This window comes from Oncorhynchus keta, chromosome 2 (genome assembly GCF_023373465.1).
Source record: "Oncorhynchus keta strain PuntledgeMale-10-30-2019 chromosome 2, Oket_V2, whole genome shotgun sequence".
NCBI lineage: Eukaryota > Metazoa > Chordata > Actinopteri > Salmoniformes > Salmonidae > Oncorhynchus > Oncorhynchus keta.
This window is the reverse complement of record NC_068422.1, coordinates 62322061-62343300: the sequence shown is the minus strand read 5'-3', so window position 1 is coordinate 62343300 and position 21240 is coordinate 62322061. Positions and strand designations below refer to the sequence as shown.

General features: G+C 45.1%; 1 protein-coding gene across 2 annotated transcripts in view; it reads right to left on the bottom strand.

Annotated features, from left to right (window-relative positions):
* The window catches only part of LOC118358314 (T-cell immunomodulatory protein-like), a 132722-nt gene that overhangs the window by 45859 nt on the left and 65623 nt on the right, over window positions 1-21240 (bottom strand). For both annotated transcript variants that reach the window (XM_035735977.1, XM_035735987.1), the window contains exons 11-12: window positions 7316-7466; window positions 5775-5883 (exon numbers count right to left, since the gene is read on the bottom strand). In XM_035735977.1, the coding sequence (XP_035591870.1) occupies window positions 5775-5883; window positions 7316-7466 (260 nt within the window). The remainder of the gene's footprint in view (window positions 1-5774; window positions 5884-7315; window positions 7467-21240) is intronic.

Here is a 21240-nt window from a genome sequence, read left to right as displayed (position 1 = left end):
GATCTAATGGTAAGTCATGGTCATACCTCGCCTGCTGCTCTGACATCATTCAACTACCTTTGTTTGAGGCTTATTTGAAGGACACGCTTTAGCTGTCAATCATCTGCAGGCTGCAGACGTGAAATGAAATATTCCATCTGTACTCCCGGAGATGTATTATATTTGAGGGTGGTGGAGTAGACAGAAGACCTTTAAGAGCAAAGTGAATGGATGACTACTGGACATGGGAGAATAGTTTACTTCAGCAAAATGATAACACTGGAAGTACTTTCAAAGTTGTGTCAGATTGACAGCTATTGGAGAGGGGAAACACAGTAATCAATATATTTTTATACTATATCCTTGTTTTCCAAATCTTCTTCTCACATTTGATATTTGCCTTTTTGAGCACTTCACACGTGCTGCCTATCTTAGTTTAATTCTGTATACTTTAACTCACCACTCGACATTACACACTAAATGCAGAATTAACCAATAAACCAGCAGAGAAACCTCCAGAAATATGGACTTGTGTCTTGAAATTCCAAAAGAGAGCGAAGAGCAATGTCTCTATGAAAGCTCCCTCATCTGTTGAGCTGAATTAAAATGTGAGCGAGGGCGGATATTTCCTGACTGACAGCTTGGCAGAGGCGGAGAGAGAAAGGGAAAGGAGGATGTGTACTGGACTAAACAAAGCCTGCAGATGTTCCTCAATGCAGCGAATCTGCATCTCAACTCGAGAGGAGGAGAACGTAAATCAGCTCACATTGTTCTGGTCGGTCTGTCACTCACACGCACGCACCCACCGACACACACAACATCTCTGCAACCCCTTTCTATAACGTTTCTACTTTGACTCTCAATGTCTCTTGTCTTTTTATGAATCACCTGGTAGATCAGGGGGATTTGCCTGCTGAACTCGGCTAGTTCAGTGTAGTAAATACTTGTAACATTGTAAGAGCAGTGCCACACTGCCTATTTCTTCAGTCAAAACAGATCTCTGACTTTCTGTGATAGACGGATCCTGGTCTCCCCTAACGGCTGGGAATCATCTTCCCTGGGTCCCGGTGTGACGCTCAGCTACCTGATTAACTCCCCTAATTGAAGGGCCAGTTTGAGTTAACACTGGCCTCAATGAGGCAGTAATTAGAGCCAGTTTCATAGGCCAGGGGTCATCAAACTTTTCTTGCCATCAAACTTTTCTTGCCCAGGGACCCCCATTGTGCGTTTGCCCAAAATCATCAGCTGAATGATAATTGCAAAGGAGAAGTAATCTACATTTAAAAATGAATAGATTCGGAAAATCGTTTTTCATTATTAAAATTGGGAAGCTTACACTGTAACATAGCCTATTAGATAGAAAGGTACAGTAACTCCAAACACATTTTCACTAAGAGCATCTCTTTAGCTGGTTACACAAATTGGTACACAAATTGGTGCACAAATTGGCCCAGCGCCGCCTGAGTTAGAGGAGGTTTTGGCTTTACTTGGCTCATCGTGCACTAGCGACTCCTTGTGTCAACTGCGTTTATTTTCAGCAAACTTAACATGTGTAAATATTTGTATGAAGATACCAAGATTCAACAACTGAGACATCAACTGAACAAGTTCCACAGACATGTGACTAACAGAAATGGAATAATGTGTCCCTGAACAAAGGGTTGAGGTCAAAATCAAAAGTAACAGTAAGTATTTGGTGTGGCCACCAGCTGCGTTAAGTACTGCAGTGCATCTCCTGATCATGGACTGCACCGGATTTGCCAGGTCTTGCTGTGAGATGTTTCCCCACTCTTCCACCAAGGCACCTGCAAATTCCCGGACATTTCTGGGGGGAATGGCCCTAGCCCTCATCCTCTTATCCAACAGGTCCCAGACGTGCTCAAAGTGATTGAGATCCGGGCTCTTCGCTGGCCATGGCAGATTACTGACATTCCTGTCTTGCAGGAAATCACACACAGAATAAGCAGTATGGCTGGTGGCATTGTCATGCTGAGGGTCATGTCAGAATGAGCCTGCAGGAAGGGTACCACATGAGGGAGGAGGATGTCTTTCCTGTAACGCACAGCATTGAGATTGCCTGCAATGACAACAAGCTCTGTCCAATGATGCTGTGACACACCGTCCCAGACCATGACGGACCCTCCACCTCGATCCCGCTCCAGAGTACAGGCCTCGGTGTAACACTCATTCCTTCGACCATAAATGCGAATCCGACCATCACCCCTGGTCAGACAAAACCAAGACTCGTCAGTGAAGAGCACTTTTTGCCAGTCCTGTCTGGTCCAGCAGCGGTGGGTTTGTGCCCATAGGCGACGTTGTTGCCGGTGATGTCTGGTGAGGACCTGCTTTACAACAGGCCTTACAAGCCCTCAGTCCAGCCTCTCTCAGCCTACTGCAGACAGTCCAAGCACTGATGGAGGGATTGTGCGTTCCTGGTGTAACTCGGCAGTTGTTGTTGCCATCCGGTACCTGTCCCGCAGGTGTGATGTTCGGATGTGCCGATCCTGTGCAGGTGTTGTTACACGTGGTCTGCCACTTTGAGGACGATCAGCTGTCCATCCTGTCTCCCTGTAGCGCTGTCTTAGTACGGACATTGCAATGTATTGCCCTGGCCACATCTGCAGTCATCATGCCTCTTTGCAGCATGCCTAAGGCACGTTCATGCAGATGAGTAGGGACCCTGGGCATCTTTCTTTTGGTGTTTTCCAGAGTCAGTATAAAGGCCTCTTTAGTGCCCTAAGTCTTCATAACTGTGACCTTAATTTCCTACGGTCTATAAGCTGTCAGTGTCTTAACGACCGTTCCACAGGTGCATGTTCAGTAATTGTTACTTGAACAAGCATGGGAAACAGTGTTTAAACCCTTTACAATGAAGATCTGTGAAGTTACTTGGATTTTTACGACTTAACTTTAAAAGACAGGGTCCTGAAAAAGGGACGTTCACACACACACACACACACACACACACACACACACACACACACACACACACACACACACACACACACACACACACACACACACACACACACACACACACACACACACACACACACACACACACACCAGTGTTCCAATGGCACATTGTGTTAGCTAATCCAAGTTCATCATTTTAAAAAGCTAATTGATCATTAAAAAAACATTTTGGAAAACTGTTGTTCTGATTAAAACTGGCCTTCTTTAGACTAGATGTGTATCTGGAGCATTTGGCTACCTGCCGGGGAGGTTAACCCACTGTTCCTAGGCCGTCATTGTAAATAAGAATTTGTTCTTAACTGACTTGCCTAGTTAATTAGAGGTGAAATCAATTTTTTAAAATCTGCATTTGTGGATTCAATTACAGGGTAAAATGGCCAGAAACAAAGTACTTTCTTCTGAAACTCGTCAGTCTATTCTTGTTCTGAGAAATGAAGGCTATTCCATGAGAGAAATTGCAAGTAGCAGAAGATCTGGTACAACGCTGTGTACTACTCCCTTCACAGAACAGCGCAAACTGTCTCTAACCAGAATAGAAAGAGGAGTGGGAGGCCCCGGTGCACAACTGAGCAAGAGAACAAGTACATTAGAGTGTCTAGTTTGAGAAACAGACGCCTCACAAGTCCTCAACTGGCAGCTTCATTAAATAAGTACCCACAAAACACCATTCTCAACATCAACAGTGAAGAGGCGACATCGGGATGCTGGCCTTCCAGGCAGAGTTGCAAAGAAAAAGCCATATCTCAGACTGGCCAATAAAAAGAAAAGATTAAGATGGGCAAATCAGTAGACCAGCAGACCAGTGACCTGCAGAGCACCAGGCGCTGGCACGTTAAGCATAATAGCACCGGAGCCTCAGGAACCAGAGGCAGGCGCCGTTTGAAGATGAGTTTAAATAGATCAATCCTAGGCCTAGGCTGGGCACTGAATACAGAAATTAGCTGTGTCTCTGGGTCCCACCATGGACCATATCTTATAATTTCATCCCGCGAGTGACCCAGACTTAAAGTCAATACCACAGCGAGGCCGCTCGATAAGAGCTCAGGGGATCTGAAGGCGGCGGAAAGCAGCCCCCGTCACCAGGGGGGCCGCCACTTCCTGACGTACGACACACCAACAAGAGGAGGAGGGTGGGGTTGCTCGGGTCTGAGCCTTGTCAAAAAACACCCTATGGACTGGCAGCGACAAAACCCCATCCATTATTGATTGCATGTTGGTAGAACCCCAGAAACTGTCGTCCTGAATGGACTTCCATTAGGCCAGATCACCTGCTCCTCTTCCATCAATGTCCACCTTCTTCAATGTTCAACACTGACAAGTCTGTCAGTCAATCCCAACCTTAAATTCCTACACATGTTCCCGTTCCCTCCCTCTCTAACCCTGACACCGTCCCTCTGATCACCACAACAACACAGTCAGACTGTGAGTGAACCCCGGGCCCATCTTCCCTCTGCACCCAAACACAGTTTACCTAATCCTTCTTAAACACCTCCGACCATTACTACGTTCACAGGCTTTCTTCCTGCTGAGGGCTGGGCGGGAAGGAAGACGCGGCTCGCGTTTCAAACAGTCACAGCCAAACTGCGAGACAGCAGAGTTTGCTCTGCATGCCCACTAGTGTGTTATTGTGTGACACCAAGACTGGGTTGTAAAGGGGAGGATATCCACGCTGCGCTGAGCGCTCTAGCAGACAGGAGGAGTACGTTAGAGCAATAGGTGGACGGCGCTCGTCTCTCTGGGTTCACGGCGTGCGTCGTCAAGAGGCAAGCGAGCATGCGCAACGCAGAGGGCCATTTGACGTGTACTGTACGCCACAGCAGGAGAAAGAGGGCACAGGCAGCCTGGGAGCAGTTTGAGATTCATAGTTAATTACCAGAGTGCTTCCTCCATCTCCGGGCCACTTGACAACTTCAGCACACTCCTGATCTATCAGTGCTTTACTGAAGAGAAACAACCAACACCTCAGAAAAGAGAAGTGGAAAAATCCTCCCGGGGTCAGTCGTGTGAGTTGAGGGAGTGTATGTGTATGTGTGCAAGTCAGTCTCCATGTCTGGGCCTGATGCTATAGGCAGAGGAGCAGTCATAGCTCCAAAAAAAAGCCCACCAGTGGGGCTGTGAGGGAGAGAGAATGAAGGAGAAGAAAATAAGTGCTTTTCCTTTAATTAAAACCCAGCAGGCAGGACTAAAATGGCATGAAAGTAGCTTTTTAGGGGACACTTTCCGTTTTCCAAAAATGTCAGCTTCCCAAATGTCCGCCATCACTACAGCCACACTGCTACTTTTTCTTGTAGGCTGGGGAGGGGAGCCACACAGAGGAATGGAGGTGAGAAGTTCAGTTAAAACACCCAAAGGATGCTGGGAGATGCATGCCCTGCAGTCATTCGTGTTTGTATCGATGCGTGTGCTGTTGTCTAATGCAAACTAATAGGGATGTAGCCTGCAGTCAACGGAGCGTATACACCGCTGCCGACTCTTGTCTCAGGGAATGAGGACGTCCTTGTGATATCCTGAAAACAGTCCGATCGGAAAAAAACTCTTCGCCCCCCTTATGTTGAGAGGAGTGCATTCATTTAAAAAAAAACTTTTATGCAGTGGGGAAAAGGGGAGATTCACATTAAAATGTTCAAACAGAACTGTCGAGTCTAAACATAACTGGAGAGAAACAAAGGCATGCACACAGAAAAGGAATACAATGCATGCATACTAATGTTAATGTTCACAAACATGGACTCATGCGCGCGCGCGCACACACACACGCGCGCACGCACGCACACACACGCACGCACGCTAACAGCAGAAGGTGAAAAGTTCCGACTCACCAATCACTTTGACGAAGTACGCGTCGGCTTCAAAGGTGTTCTTCAAAGCGTGGATGGCGAAGCCCTCTTTCCCCTCCTCTTTGCTGAGCACGATCATATCCAATATTCCCTGCAAATGAGAAATGGTAATACATGACGGACAAAAGGAAACGGGGGCAAAGCTTCCTTTGACGGTCTCTTCTGATGTACCACTTCATCCCCGTTATAAACGGAGGACAAATCCTCCATTACAGCAGTTATCTGCACTTCTCTCACACGCTCTCTCTCAGGGAATTACAGAGAAAATGAGCCAACTCCCAGAGATAGGAGATGGATACCTACTCCCTCTACTGAAACGAGGAGACAGGGTATACCGCACTAAAACACACGTCATAAATAAATCCCACAGCCAAAACAAAACACATTGATTATGTAAACTCTAAGAAGGCAAGGCCGTCTTGGACGCGGCAATGAAGGAGAGGGATGCCAGGAGGCAGGCAGTGACGGAGTGAAGTCAGGGCGAGACAGCGCTCGCAGGGAGAAGGATGGAGTGGAGGAAAACTTAAGCTGTCCCAGATGGTGAATCTTGGGCAGGATGAAAGCTACGTGTGTGTTTAAAGATTTTAAAAAAGACCACCAGATTTGAGATGCAGCCGAGCCCCACTCTCCAAATCTCCTGAAGGGCTGTTGGGCCCCAACCTGTCTTATCTACACATCTCATCCGCACACATCTCATCTCAGAGGGGGGCTGTGCTGTGAGCTGATTGGGCTCCTAGGGGGACAATGACCGTGCTCCGTCTGTCAGGCCCTGTCGCTACACTGTGCCAGGGCCGGGCTGGCATCCTGCGCTTGTCGTGCCCTGCAGTGACATGCTCGTCTTGGCACACCCTTCCGTCGGCCCAGAGTGGGATTAGGAGAGAGATGCTGCTCTAATCTGCAGGCCAGCGTGGGAGAGAGTGCCTCATGAGCGTGCCATTTCCAGCCTCGGCTGAAGCCTCTCAGGGAGACTGTTGTCAAAAGAGGATCCAAGGCCACCCACAAACAGGACAATTAACAAGACTAACCATACTGGAAGATGCATTGAAAAGAGCCAATTCTTGCAGACATAATGAAAAACACTCCCAATGGATTTCTGTGCCATTCAAATTTGGAATTTGTGGGGGTTGTCATACAAATTGAAACAAAATCCTACTAAACTCTGCTCTGCGATGATATGAGACTACATGACAAACATGACTGTCAGGGTGATCTAACCTGCCCTATCCACAGCTGCGGGTGGGATCTAGACTACAAGACAGAGAGAAAAACAGCTATCCTAAAGTGATTGACAGCGGCCAGCCTGCCAGTCTCCCAGTCATAACTAGGGTAGTAACAACTCCGCTGCTGGTTAATGATGAGACGCGAGAGCCCGAGGTCAACAGTGGTCTTCCTTTAAAAAAAAAATCAGCAGAGCTGTTGGTTGTGTGACAACGTCAAGGCGTGAAGAGGGAAGCCTGGGCTAATTCGAGAGAAAGAGAGCGAGAGAGGAGGAGAGGTTGAGAGGAATAGAGGGATGTGCTCACATCCTCATAGATGTCGAAGAAGGTGGCCACGGCGGCCCCGGGGATGGCCCCCAGGTCAGACTGGTCCCAGTGGACTCGAAACATGCGGCCCACATCCTTACAGCTGGCGTTGTCACACGGAACATTCTCCAGGAGGAAGGCCTGCTGACCACTACAACACAGAGGACAGAGGGGGAGAGATGCCGTTAGGGACTGTACAAACACATCCTGCGTTAAATCGATGGATACTGTACACACACGGAAAGGAACACAGACAAGGTCAGACAAAACAACAGAGGAAAGTAGTCGTCGAAAGAGGCTTCAACATAAGTGATCAGAGCTGAAAATTGACTAGAGCATGGTTGTCAAACTCATTTTGCCCCAGGGGCCGCATTCTGTCTTCACCGAGGTCTGGAGTGCCACACTGAAAAATTGGTTATATTTCCTTGTCGTCAAAATTTGCTAAAATTAGTCCTCTTGCCATCCTTTTGGGAATTTTTTATATTCCCCCTACTGCCTTCCATTTTGGTGATTTTAAGCGAGCTGGACACAGTAAAGAAACTGTATGCATGTAGGTCCATTATCATTCCTACACAGTTCCCATTTGGGTTCAGATTTAAAAAGTATATCGAGTTTGTTTCCCCCCACAATTTTTACAAATGTAATTGTATTTCATTTGTTTATTCAAATGTTTTACACAAACCACCCGCGGGCCCGGATTGGGCTGTACGTCTGACTCCCCTGGACAATGTATCCTCTGCGACAACTTACACACAGAAGATATCGCTGTGTATCGACTATAAAACACGCTCATCAATTAGTGAAGCAATATACCCAAATGAAAACACAAGTGCGGTAAAAAAAAAAAGTAGAATTATACAGAAAACAGAGTAGGGGAGCAACGACACAACAGAGAGACCTGGGCAGAAAATACTCAGCTAATAGGCAATTAGTAGCACTGTACAATTACGTCGGAGATACAAACATGAGACTTATTTCAATCCATTTGAATGGAGGGGGGCTTTCATTTCCACACCATTATCCAACATTTGTTAGAGGTGTGTTTTTTCCCCCTTTCTTCTATCCTGTACCCATTTTCTGTCGAGACGGTTACCCGTGTATACGGAGTGATCAGGAGTGTCGAAATGGAGCAAGCCTAAAAATAGAATCAGCATGAAAATGTTCTCATTTTCCGCCTGTCTTTTCCTTCCATTCTCTCTCCCCCTCTCCGTCCTGAGCATTGAAGGGAGCGAACCAGCGGCTATGAGGCTGATAGAAACTCTCACCCTCGAGGACGGCTTGGCAGTGTTGTGTGTGTGTGTGTGTGTGTGTGTGTGTGTGTGTGTGTGTGTGTGTGTGTGTGTGTGTGTGTGTGTGTGTGAGAGACAAGGTATGAGTGAGAATGTGTTTCCACCTTCATGTGTCGCAGAAATACTGAGAAATGTGACACCGCAACGAGGTTCCATTGGTATGCTCAACACAGAGCCTAGCGAGATGGAGAGAGATCAACAAACTTGGAGATGGAAGATAAGTCTCCTACTCCGACACTCACACACACACACCAAAGCACGTCCTTCCACATTATGAAGCCAGAGGACAAACTCACACATTCCCTATATGCCCAGACTCTCTCTACTCCCACCAGGACACACGTCTCTATATTAATTTCAGCAGAACAAAAAAGCACAGCTTCTATCAGACTGGGAGAACCTTGAGACCAAGCTGCTGAAATAACAACCTGCTGTACTTCCAGTACGGAGCCTTCGTCTACCAGCCACTTCGGAAGGGATTGGAAGGATAGGTGAAATTACACATGTAGTGAAGGTTTGCTTTTGACTTGTCAGTCAATATGGCCATTTGCATTTTCTTCTCCAACACACACCATTAGCCTTTAAATTGTTAGAATAACCATCCAGAACTTTGTATTAACATCAGATGTTAAACTAAAAGAAGTCTGAGCAACACAAGGCACTGTCTGGACACAGATTGAAGTCACAAATTGGTCATCAAACTGTTCACTTGAATGATTGACCCGTCATAAAGGCTTTGATGTGCCAAATTCATTAGGGCGTGTGGTGTCACTCCCAATGTGTGGCATGACTAGGTCTAACTAATGCCACTCTGGAGTGGCACCACACGCCCTAATGAATTTGGCACATCAAAGCCTTTATGACGGGTCTATCATTCAAGTGAACAGCTTGGTGCATTACCGTACATCTGAATGGCCATGTTCTGTGCAGCTCACAGAATCTCACGCCTGATACAGGGTTAGAAATGTGGTTGAGGACCTTTTGGCTGTAAAAGCCTAACACAAAAAGGGTATTTTTCCCTCATTCCAAATCGGATAAGGCAGACAACGGTCTGGAATTGTCCCCTGTGGATGCCAGTCTGAGTGAATGCCCCCAGTGGCCAGCCTTCAGGGGTGGGCACAGAGACCTGCAGAGAGGACTGTTACTACACACACACTCATGTGGACAAGCATCCTTCCACAGCTAACCAAATACACACACCGTGTCCTGTTGGAGACAAGGATTCCTTCTAGCTTCCAAGTGGTTAACCACATCAAGCCCAACACCTCCTAGAACAGCATCCTGAGTAAATACAATTCAGCACTCTTGTCAGAAAGAGATTTCCTTGGGAGGACACTCAATCAGTAATATCTATTCGCATTTGGATGAAAGTTCTAAGATTCTGTCTTTGATCGTATCTTCACCCCATAATCAGCCCCACGTCTCAATCGAACTGATGCCTGTGCTTATCGATCTCCTCTGTACAGCTAACGATAGCGTGTGTTGCATCAGGAGAGTGATGCTGGCATTTAAAGAGTTTCAGGCTGAACGGTAGCGAGAGCATTGTTATTTAACGCTGTGTGGGTGGGTGTGTGTTCTCGCTCTGGGCCTTTGTGTCTTCTGAAGAGCCAGTCTTGCTCCACAGGGGATGTGATGGCTGTGATGAGTACATGGTCAGGAGAGGTGCCAGTGTCACTGATAAAGGGCAATAGCCTGAGTGCATTGCAAATCATCGAGGTAGGATACACTAGAGAGAGCGTGCATGCACACACACACACACACACACACCTAGATTCTAGAGCATCTAAGTCTTGTCTGTGTGGCAAACAGAGCAGAACATATGTTCACACCCAACGAGTCAGTTCCAAAAGCTCACTCAGAAACACACACACACACACACACACACACACACACACACACACACACACACACACACACACACACACACACACACACACACACACACACACACACACACACACACACACACACACACACACACACAGGTAAACAGACAGAGATGCAGTACACAAGTCTTGCTCTCCACCAAGTTCCATTTTTTACCGCAGCAGAATAATTCAACTGCAGTCACACTTGTACGAGCTGCACCAAATTGAATGTGCTTCTCAACCCTACACAATTACTTACGGTCACAGAAATTCAATAGTATTACGTCCTATAGACCAGGGTTTTCCAAACTCGGTCCTGCCCTGGGTGTACAGTGTATTCAGACCCGTTCCCTTTTTCCACATTCTTTTACATTACAGCCTTATTCTAAAATGTATTAAAAAAATACAGAAATACTCAATCTACCCACAATATAATGCAAAAACAGGTTTTTAAAAATGTTTGCAAAAAAAAAAAGCATCCGGTTCTCATTGATCATCCTTGAGATGTTTCTACAGCTTGATTGGAGTCCACCTGTGGTAAATTCAATTGATTGGACATGATTTAGAAACATTTCAGCAGCATTGAAGGTCACCAAGAACACAGTGGCATCCATCATTTTTAAATGGAATAAGTTTGGAAAAACCAATACTCTTTCTAGAGCTGACCAATCGGGGGAGAAGGACCTTGGTCATGGAGGTGACCAAGAACCCGATGGTCACACTGAAAGAGCTCCAGAGTTCCTCTGTGGAGATGGGAGAACCTTGCAGAATGACAACCATCTCTGCAGCACCACCAATCAGGCCAAGCATGGTGGTGGCAGCATCATGCTGTGGAGATGTTTTTCAGCTGCAGGGACTGGGAGACTAGTCAGGATCGAGGGAAAGTTGAATGGAGCAAAGTACAGAGAAATCCTTGAAGAAAACCTGCTCAAAAACGCTCAGGACCTCAGACTGGAGCAAAGGTTCACTTTCTAACAGGACAACGGCCCTAAGCACACAGCCAAGACAATGCAGGAGTGGCTTCAGGACAAATCTCTGACTGTCCTTGAGAGGCACAGCCAGAGCCTGGACTTTAACCCGATTGTGGTGCAGCGACTCCCCATCCAACCTGGCAGAGCTTGAGAGGATCTGCAGAGAACTATGTGAGAAACTCCCCAAATACAGGTGTGCCAAGCTTGAAGTGTCATACCCAAAAAGACTTGAGGCTGTAATAGCTGCCAAAGGTGCTTCAACAAAGTACTGAGTGAAGGGTCTGAATAGTTCAATAAAATGTGATATTTCAGATTTTTTATTTATTTATACATTTGCAAACATTTATAAAAAAAAAACAGTTTTTGCTTTGTCATTATGGGGTATTGCGTGTAGATTGATGAAGGGGGAAAACATTTTTTTATTTAATTTTGCCCTAGTACTACACAGCTGATTCAAATAATCAAAGCTTAATGATCAGTTGGTTACTGAATCAGCTGTGTAGTGCTAGGGATAAAACCAAAACGTGCACGCAGGGTGGGCCCCAGGATGGAGTTTGGGAAACCGTGCTATGGGCGAGCGATTCCACACCAGCGTAGACAGAAAATATTTTTGTTATCTCCGGTTTGTTTAGGCAATCCTCACAAACTTCATTGGGAGGAAGGATGTCTGACATGCTTTTTTACATTTGTATCACAAACCATTTCTGAGAAAAAAATTATGATGAAAGTAGTTTTAGTAGACCTATCCATTCCTCATGTAAGACCCTACGATTTATGAACCGTACACGATACAGACAACACCTTGCTGTTATTATACTCCTTATAGTGAGCTCTAACATATGGAGTATGTCTACATTCTGAAATACACATTTTCCCGTTCATTTATTCAATTTTAAAACTATGAATATTCTTATCCCAAAAATATTTTCCGCCGACGCTGAAAATCGGCCATAAAAGGCAATAAATACCCTCTCAGCACAGAGCCTACTTCTGCAATGAGACTGACACTGAACAATGAAATCACACAAGAAACAACTGGAGACTGCAGACAGACCCTCTGAGTAATAGAAAGCCTGAACATCAAAACCCATTTCACCACTCAGCACAGCAGTGTTCGACCGAGAGAAGAAGCATTTTAGCTGTCATCAGCCCCCTGCAGCAGTGGACTGTGGATGCGGAAAGATCCAGACAAATCAATGAAATGCACAGAATCCATATTAAAGATGTCTCAGATCCACTCTCATTAGCAGGAACAAACAGATAGGAGATCAGGTAACCGGTTTTTCGAGAGATGTGTAACTCTTCGACTGTGTGTGTCTATGTGAGCTCAAGGGCTCAGCACTGGGCCTGTTATTTCGGACACAGAGCTCCCGTCCCCTCCAATGCGGGTGCGAGTCCTGACCGGTGACCTGCTGTGCCAAAGCACTCTCAGGCTCCTCACTAATTGGCCACTGTGGACCATCTGAGAGGCCAGACTGACAGGGTGCCTGTTGCCTGACCTCTCTCTCCTCCATCCACCAGCCAGCCCAGCCTGTCTGGAGAGGACACCCATCCCAGGGGGTTTACCAGCCTAGACAGTCGTTCCCCTCCTCCTCCCCCTCCCGCCCGAGGAAGAGAACTCACTGGTCATTGAAACTCAGCAAGACCAACTACTTCTGCCATTGAATGTGTGTGTGAGAGGGAGGGGGAAACAGAAAGAGAGAGACACAGAGAGAGAACAAGAGATATAGGCAGGAGGGTGTGATTTTAGAGGGAGCTGGGGATCCATAGAGGCTGAAAATGACAGAAAGACAGTGTGAGGCTTCTGTTCCTTCCTGTCTGTCCATCCCCCTAAGGGTTCTTCAAAGGGAGAGAGATGGAGAGACAGAGATAGAATGTGAGCGAGACAGAGGTAGAGAGAAGACAAGCCCTTCATAATGACATACTATTCAGCCCTTGCCCATTCTACCCGTACCATATTCAGTGCCCGTCCACCTAGCGCCTTCCCCTACCCTGGCCAGCCTCCAGCCTCAGCCCCCTCCTTCTGTTCCTCTCCCTGCTACTCCCTGAGCACCGTGCCCTCTGATCTTCAGCCTGTGATTATTCATCTAAAAAAGGACACTGGCCCATTTAAAAGAGGACAATACACCACAAACCACATTCAGATTCTTTGTTTGAGAGCATGCCCTTTTCTGAGTGTGCCTAAATCTTAAAATCTACAGTAGAGAAATAAGATTACAAAATGTGAAAGGGTCATTCGATTGTTGTTAGGATGAGAGATGTGAGCAAGCATGATCTCTCCTTCGTATGTAGCAAAAACACCTTTCAGTCGACCAAAGGGCAACAGGCATTATCTGTCAGAGTCATAGACTGTATATTATAGTCTGAGTGCTGGTCTACTGAGACGAGACTAGCCCTGTCATTCGACCAGGTAAGGGGCACAACATCACACATGTCAACATACGTGCGCCACCTCTTTCTAGGAAGGCAAGTGTCTATGACAAGGTAACATTACATTTCCACCTCTTCCCGTGAACTTAAACCAAAGCAACATTCATAACCTCTCCCCCACCGGCTCAGACAGACATCCCTCCTCTCTTTTCAAGGTCAGTTAAAGAGAAGCTACGGTGCTGTCGGTGTCACAATAACACACTTCTGTTCACAGGACTCAGGGATTTATGGGTCCATGATAATGTAATGACATGTACAATATATCTCTTTTAAAGAGGTATCAGCTAGTTGTGGCTAAGCCTAACTGACAAAAAAGCAACTCCTGCTTTCCTAGGCTTGCTACCCACGTAAGTGATTTAATGGCATTGCCTAGCAACACCGTGTCTGGCTGTGGAGGACTCAGTAGGGGTGCATACAAATGGAACACCACAGTGTGTGTGGATATAGTACTAGTGGAATGGAAGGCCAGTGTGTGTGGATATAGTACTAGTGGAATGGAAGGTCAGTGTGTGGATATAGTACTAGTGGAATGGAAGGTCAGTATGTGTGGGTATAGTACTAGTGGAATGGAAGGTCAGTGTGTGGATAGAGTACTAGAGGAATGGAAGGTCAGTGTGTGGATATAGTACTAGTGGAATGGAAGGTCAGTGCGTGGATAAAGTACTAGAGGAATGGAAGGTCAGTGTATGTGTGGATATAGTACTAGTGTAATGGAAGGTCAGTGTGTGTGTGGATATAGTACTAGTGGAATGGAAGATCAGTGTGTGGATAAAGTACTAGAGGAATGGAAGGTCAGTGTGTGTGTGGATAAAGTACTAGTGGAATAGAAAGTCAGTGTATGTGTGGATATAGTACTAGTGAAACGGAAGGTCAGTGTGTGGATAAAGTACTAGTGTAATGGAAGGTCAGTGTGTGGATAAAGTACTAGTGTAATGGAAGGTCAGTGTGTGGATAAAGTACTAGTGTAACGGAAGGTCAGTGTGTGGATATAGTACTAGTGTAATGGAAGGTCAGTGTGTGGATAAAGTACTAGTGTAATGGAAGGTCAGTGTGTGGATAAAGTACTAGTGGAATGGAAGGTCAGTGTATGTGGATATAGTACTAGTGGAATGGAAGGTCAGTGTGTGGATATAGTACTAGTGAAACGGAAGGTCAGTGTGTGGATAAAGTACTAGTGGAATGGAAGGTCAGTGTGTGTGTGGATATAGTACTAGTGGAATGGAAGGTCAGTGTGTGGATAAAATACTAGAGGAATGGAAGGTCAGTGTGTGGATATAGTACTAGTGGAAAGGTCAGTGTGTGGATAAAGTACTAGTGCAATGGAAGGTCAGTGTGTGTGTGGATATAGTACTAGTGGAATGGACGGTCAGTGTGTGTGGATATATTACTAGTGGAATGGAAGGTCAGTGTGTGTGGATATAGTACTAGAGGAATGGAAGGTCAGTGTGTGGATAAAGTACTAGTGGAATGGAAGGTCAGTGTGTGGATAAAGTACTAGTGGAATGGAAGGTCAGTGTGTGGATAAAGTACTAGTGGAATGGAAGGTCAGTGTGTGGATAAAGCACTAGTGGAATGGAAGGTCAGCGTGTGTGTGGATATAGTACTAGAGGAATGGAAGGTCATTGTGTGGATAAAATACTAGAGGAATGGAAGGTCAGTGTGTGGATATAGTACTAGTGGAATGGACGGTCAGTGTGTGGATAAAGTACTAGTGGAATTGAAGGTCAGTGGGTGGATAAAGTACTAGTGGAATGGAAGGTCAGTGTGTGGATAAAGTACTAGTGGAATGGAAGGTCAGTGCGTGGATAAAGTACTAGAGGAATGGAAGGTCAGTGTGTGGATAAAGTACTAGTGGAATGGAAGGTCAGTGTATGTGGATATAGTACTAGTGGAATGGAAGGTCAGTGTGTGGATATAGTACTAGTGAAACGGAAGGTCAGTGTGTGGATAAAGTACTAGTGGAATGGAAGGTCAGTGTGTGGATAAAGTACTAGTGGAATGGAAGGTCGGTGTGTCTGTGGATATAGTACTGGAGGAATGGAAGGTCAGTGTGTTGATAAAGTACTAGAGGAATGGAAGGTCAGTGTGTGTGGATATAGTACTAGTGGAATGGAAGGTCAGTGTGTGTGGATATAGTACTAGTGGAATGGAAGGTCAGTGTGTGTGGATATAGTACTAGTGGAATGGAAGGTCAGTGTGTGGATAAAGTACTAGTGGAATGGAAGGTCAGTGTGTGGATAAAGTACTAGTGGAATTGAAGGTCAGTGTGTGGATAAAGTACTAGTGGAATGGAAGGTCAGTGTGTGGATAAAGTACTAGTGGAATGGAAGGTCAGTGTGTGGATAAAGTACTAGTGGAATGGAAGGTCAGTGTGTGGATAAAGTACTAGTGGAATGGAAGGTCAGTGTGTGGATAAAGTACTAGTGGAATTGAAGGTCAGTGTGTGGATAAAGTACTAGTGGAATGGAAGGTCAGTGTGTGGATAAAGTACTAGTGGAATGGAAGGTCAGTGTGTGGATAAAGTACTAGTGGAATGGAAGGTCAGTGTGTGTGTGGATATAGTACTAGAGGAATGGAAGGTCAGTGTGTTGATAAAGTACTAGTGGAATGGAAGGTCAGTGTGTGGATAAAGTACTAGTGGAATGGAAGGTCAGTGTGTGGATAAAGTACTAGTGGAATTGAAGGTCAGTGTGTGGATAAAGTACTAGTGGAATTGAAGGTCAGTGGGTGGATAAAGTACTAGTGGAATGGAAGGTCAGTGTGTGTGGATATAGTACTAGTGGAATGGAAGGTCGGTGTGTCTGTGGATATAGTACTGGAGGAATGGAAGATCAGTGTGTGGATAAAGTACTAGTGTAATGGAAGGTCAGTGTGTGGATAAAGTACTAGTGGAATGGAAGGTCAGTGTGTGGATAAAGTACTAGTGGAATGGAAGGTCAGTGTGTGGATAAAGTACTAGTGGAATGGAAGGTCAGTGTGTGGATAAAGTACAAGTGGAATGGAAGGTCAGTGTGTGTGTGGATATAGTACTAGAGGAATGGAAGGTCAGTGTGTTGATAAAGTACTAGTGGAATGGAAGGTCAGTGTGTGGATAAAGTACTAGTGGAATGGAAGGTCAGTGTGTGTGTGGATATAGTACTAGAGGAATGGAAGGTCAGTGTGTGGATAAAATACTAGAGGAATGGAAGGTCAGTGTGTGGATATAGTACTAGTGGAATGGACGGTCAGTGTGTGGATAAAGTACTAGTGCAATGGAAGGTCAGTGTGTGTGTGGATATAGTACTAGTGGAATGGACGGTCAGTGTGTGGATAAAGTACTAGTGTAATGGAAGGACAGTGTGTGTGTGGATATAGTACTAGTGGAATGGAAGGTCAGTGTGTGGATAAAGTACTAGTGGAATGGAAGGTCAGTGTGTGGATAAAGTACTAGTGGAATGGAAGGTCAGTGTGTGGATAAAGTACTAGTGGAATGGAAGGTCAGTGTGTGGATAAAGCACTAGTGGAATGGAAGGTCAGCGTGTGTGTGGATATAGTACTAGAGGAATGGAAGGTCAGTGTGTGGATAAAATACTAGAGGAATGGAAGGTCAGTGTGTGGATATAGTACTAGTGGAATGGACGGTCAGTGTGTGGATAAAGTACTAGTGCAATGGAAGGTCAGTGTGTGTGTGGATATAGTACTAGTGGAATAGAAGGTCAGTGTGTGTGTGGATATAGTACTAGTGGAATGGAAGGTCAGTGTGTTTGGATGTAACTGACGGGTGGATTTGGTGTTTACAAGCTATAACAGCATGGGCTTGCTAAATCAGAATCACACACGACAATTCTAGATTTTGCCTAAATCTCCATACACTCTGATTACAAAATGAAGAGAAGCAGTAAACCTTGTTAGTCTTTGATTCCCTTCCTCATTTGCATTGGTTTGACAAGCCAAATTATCGTGGTCACAATAATTGGAAAACAAGCAGGGCAGTCAGAAGTGGGGCAGAGGCATGTTGACCAGGTCACAAGCAAAGTGGAGTCAGGGTTAGTTCTCCTGATAGCCCCACTATAACAAGAACGGGGTATGCTACTTCGATGTGAGAGCAATTGCAAGATACACCTAATTAAAAACAAATGTATCGCTGATCGTGTTTGTACTTAGGCAGACTACAAGTGTCAGGGTTGAAATGGATTATGCCTACCCTTTGTGCCAGATTGCCATTGACCTACAGTGCGAGAAGCACCAAATCATAATTTCTGCTGTGTGCGTGTGACTTCCTTCACACCCATCCCACCTCCCAGAAGAGTACACGGTCTCCTCACTGAAACAACACACCTATCACAAGAAATATCCCGACATCATAAAGCTGCAGTTTATTGATGATTAGCATTCCTTCATGGATTTAGGTGGTCTGCTAACTCCTTCACTATCCTTTCTGCAAGTGAACGCTCCCTTGAGTTAGATAGCAATCAGGGTAAGCCATTTTCATTAGTGACCTCCTTTCCCTTTCTAGAAATACGCGGTGTGACGTTCTTCTCCTGACGGGGGCTCTATTATGAAGCAAGGAAACCATTGCACGTGAAACGGTGTAAAACAGTGCTAACCAGCGAGACACTTGCTTTCACTGTATGAGAGAGTGGGTGGGCGGACTGCCTGGGTAGAACCAATCTTGTGTAAAAAAAAATAAAAAAAAATTGCCCCCTATAAGCTCTAGAAATATCCTAAATCTTCAGAGAAAACACAGGTCTTTCACCATCTTTACGAAAACATGAACTCTACAAAGTACTCAATGCTCTCATTGGAATGAGATTACGTCTCAGGTGTGTATAAACCGATGCAACACTGAAACACAGGAAGTGGCATCAGACATACTTGTATGCTTACAACCCTGTGCACAATTGAGAGGGCTGAGAATAAATGACTATTCCTCAAAATGGCTGCTCCTTGACGGCGCCGACAGATGCCGTCAGGGTGTAGTAAGACAGGCAGAGGACATCTGAGGAAACGATTAAGAGAAACATGCATAATGCATACTAACTCTGGGGAGTTGCATGCAAACCACAACGGCCACGTTGCACGAGTGTTTCAAAATACACTACTGGTCAAAAGAACACTTACTCATTCAAGGATTTTTTACATTTTTTAAAACTATTTTCTACATTGTAGAATAATAGTGAAGGCTTCAACACTATGAAATAACACATATGGAATCATATAGTAACCAAAAAAGGGTTAATTAAACAAATCTAAATATATTTTATATTCTTCAAAGTAGCCAACCTTTGACTTGATGACATCGTCGCACATTCTTGGCATTCTCTCAACCAGTTTCATGAGGTAGTCACTTGGAAAGTATTTCAATTAACAGGTGTCCCTTCTTATAAGTTAATTAGTGGAATTTCTTTCATTCTTAATGCCTTTGAGCCAATCAGTTGTGTTGTGACAAGGTGGGTGGGTGGGGGGTATACAGAAGATAGCCCTATTTGGTAAAAGATTCATAGTCCATATTATGGCAAGAACAGCTCAAATAAGCAAAGATTATTGACAGTCCATCATTACTTTAAGACATGAAGGTCAGTCAATAAGGAACATTTCAGGAACTTGTGCAGTCACAAAAACCATCAAGCGCTATGATGAAACTGGCTCTCATGAGGACTGCCACAGGAATGGAAGACCCAGAGTTACCTCTGCTGCAGAGGAAAAGTTAATCATAGTTACCAGCCTCAGAAATTTCTGTCCAAATAAAAGTAACAGACAACTCAACATCAACTGTTCAGAGGAGACTGTGTGAATTATTTTTATTTGACCTTTATTTAACTAGGCAAGTCAGTTAAGAACAAATTCTTATTTACAATGAGGGCCAACACCGGCAAAACCCGGGACAACGCTGGGCCAATTGTGCGTCGCTCTATGGGACTCCCAATCACAGCCGGTTGTGAAAAAGCCTTGAGCACTGAGATGCAGTGCCTTAGAGCGCTGCGCCACTCGGGAGCACTAAAATCAGGCCTTCATGGTCAAATTGCTGCAAAGAAACCACTACTAAAAGGACCCAAAGGTGCTTGGGCCAAGAAACACAAGCAATGGACATTAGACCGTTGGAAATGTGCCCTTTGGTCTGGAGTACAAATTTGAGATTTTTGGTTCCAACCGCTGTGTCTTTGTGAGACGCAGAGTAGGTTTACAGATGATCTCCGCAAGTGAATTTCCCACCGTAAAAGCATTGAGAAGGAGGTGTTATGGTGTGGGGGTGCTTTGCTGGTGACACAGTCTGGGATGTATTTAGAATTCAAGACACACTTAACCAGCATGGCTACCACAGCAATCTGCAGCGATACACCATCCCATCTGGTTTGGGCTTAGTGGGACTATCATTTGTTTATCAACAGGACAATGACCCAACACACCTCCAGGCTGTGTAAGTGCTATTTTACCAAGAAGGAGAGTGATGGAGTGCTGCATCAGATGACCTGGCCTCCACAATCCCCCGACCTCAACAGAATTGAAAAGGTTGGTGATGAGTCGGGCCGCAGAGTGAAGGAAAAGCAGCCAACAAGTGTTCAGAATATGAGGGAACTCCTTCAAGACTGTTGGAAAATAATTCCAGGTGAAGCTGGTTGCCCAGACTATGCAAAGCTGTCATTAAGGCAAAGGGTGGCTATTTGAAGAAAATAAATTGAGATTTGTTTAACACTTTTTTGGTTACTACATGATTCCATATGTTATTTCATAGTTTTTGATGTCGTCACTATACACTACAACGTAGAAAACAGCAAAAATAAAATAAAACCACTGAATTAGTAGGTGTGTACATATACACGTACAGTTGAAGTCGGAAGTTAACATACACCTTTGCCAAATACATTTAAACTCAGTTTTTCACAATTCCTGACATTTAATCCTAGTAAAAATTCCCTGTCTTAGGTCAGTTAGGATCACCACTTTATTTTAGGAATGTGAAATGTCAGAATAATGATAGAGAGAATGATTTATTTCAGCTTTTATTTCTTTCATCACATTCCCAGTGGGTCAGAAGTAGACATACACTCAATTAGAAGGCCTCCTTGCTTGCACATGCTTTTTCAGTTCTGCCCACACATTTTCTAAAGGATTGAGGTCACGGCTTTGTGATAGCCACTCCAATACCTTGACTTTGTTGTCCTTAAGCCATTTTGCCACAACTTTGGAAGTATGCTTGGGGTCATTGTCCATTTGGAAGACCCATTTGCGACCAAGCTTTAACTTCCCGACTGATGTCTTGAGATGTTGCTTCAATATGTAGAACATCATTTTCCTACCTCATGATGCCATCTATTTTGTGAAGTGCACCAGTCCCTCCTGCAGCAAAGCACCCCCACAACATGATGCTGCCACCCCCGTGCTTCTCG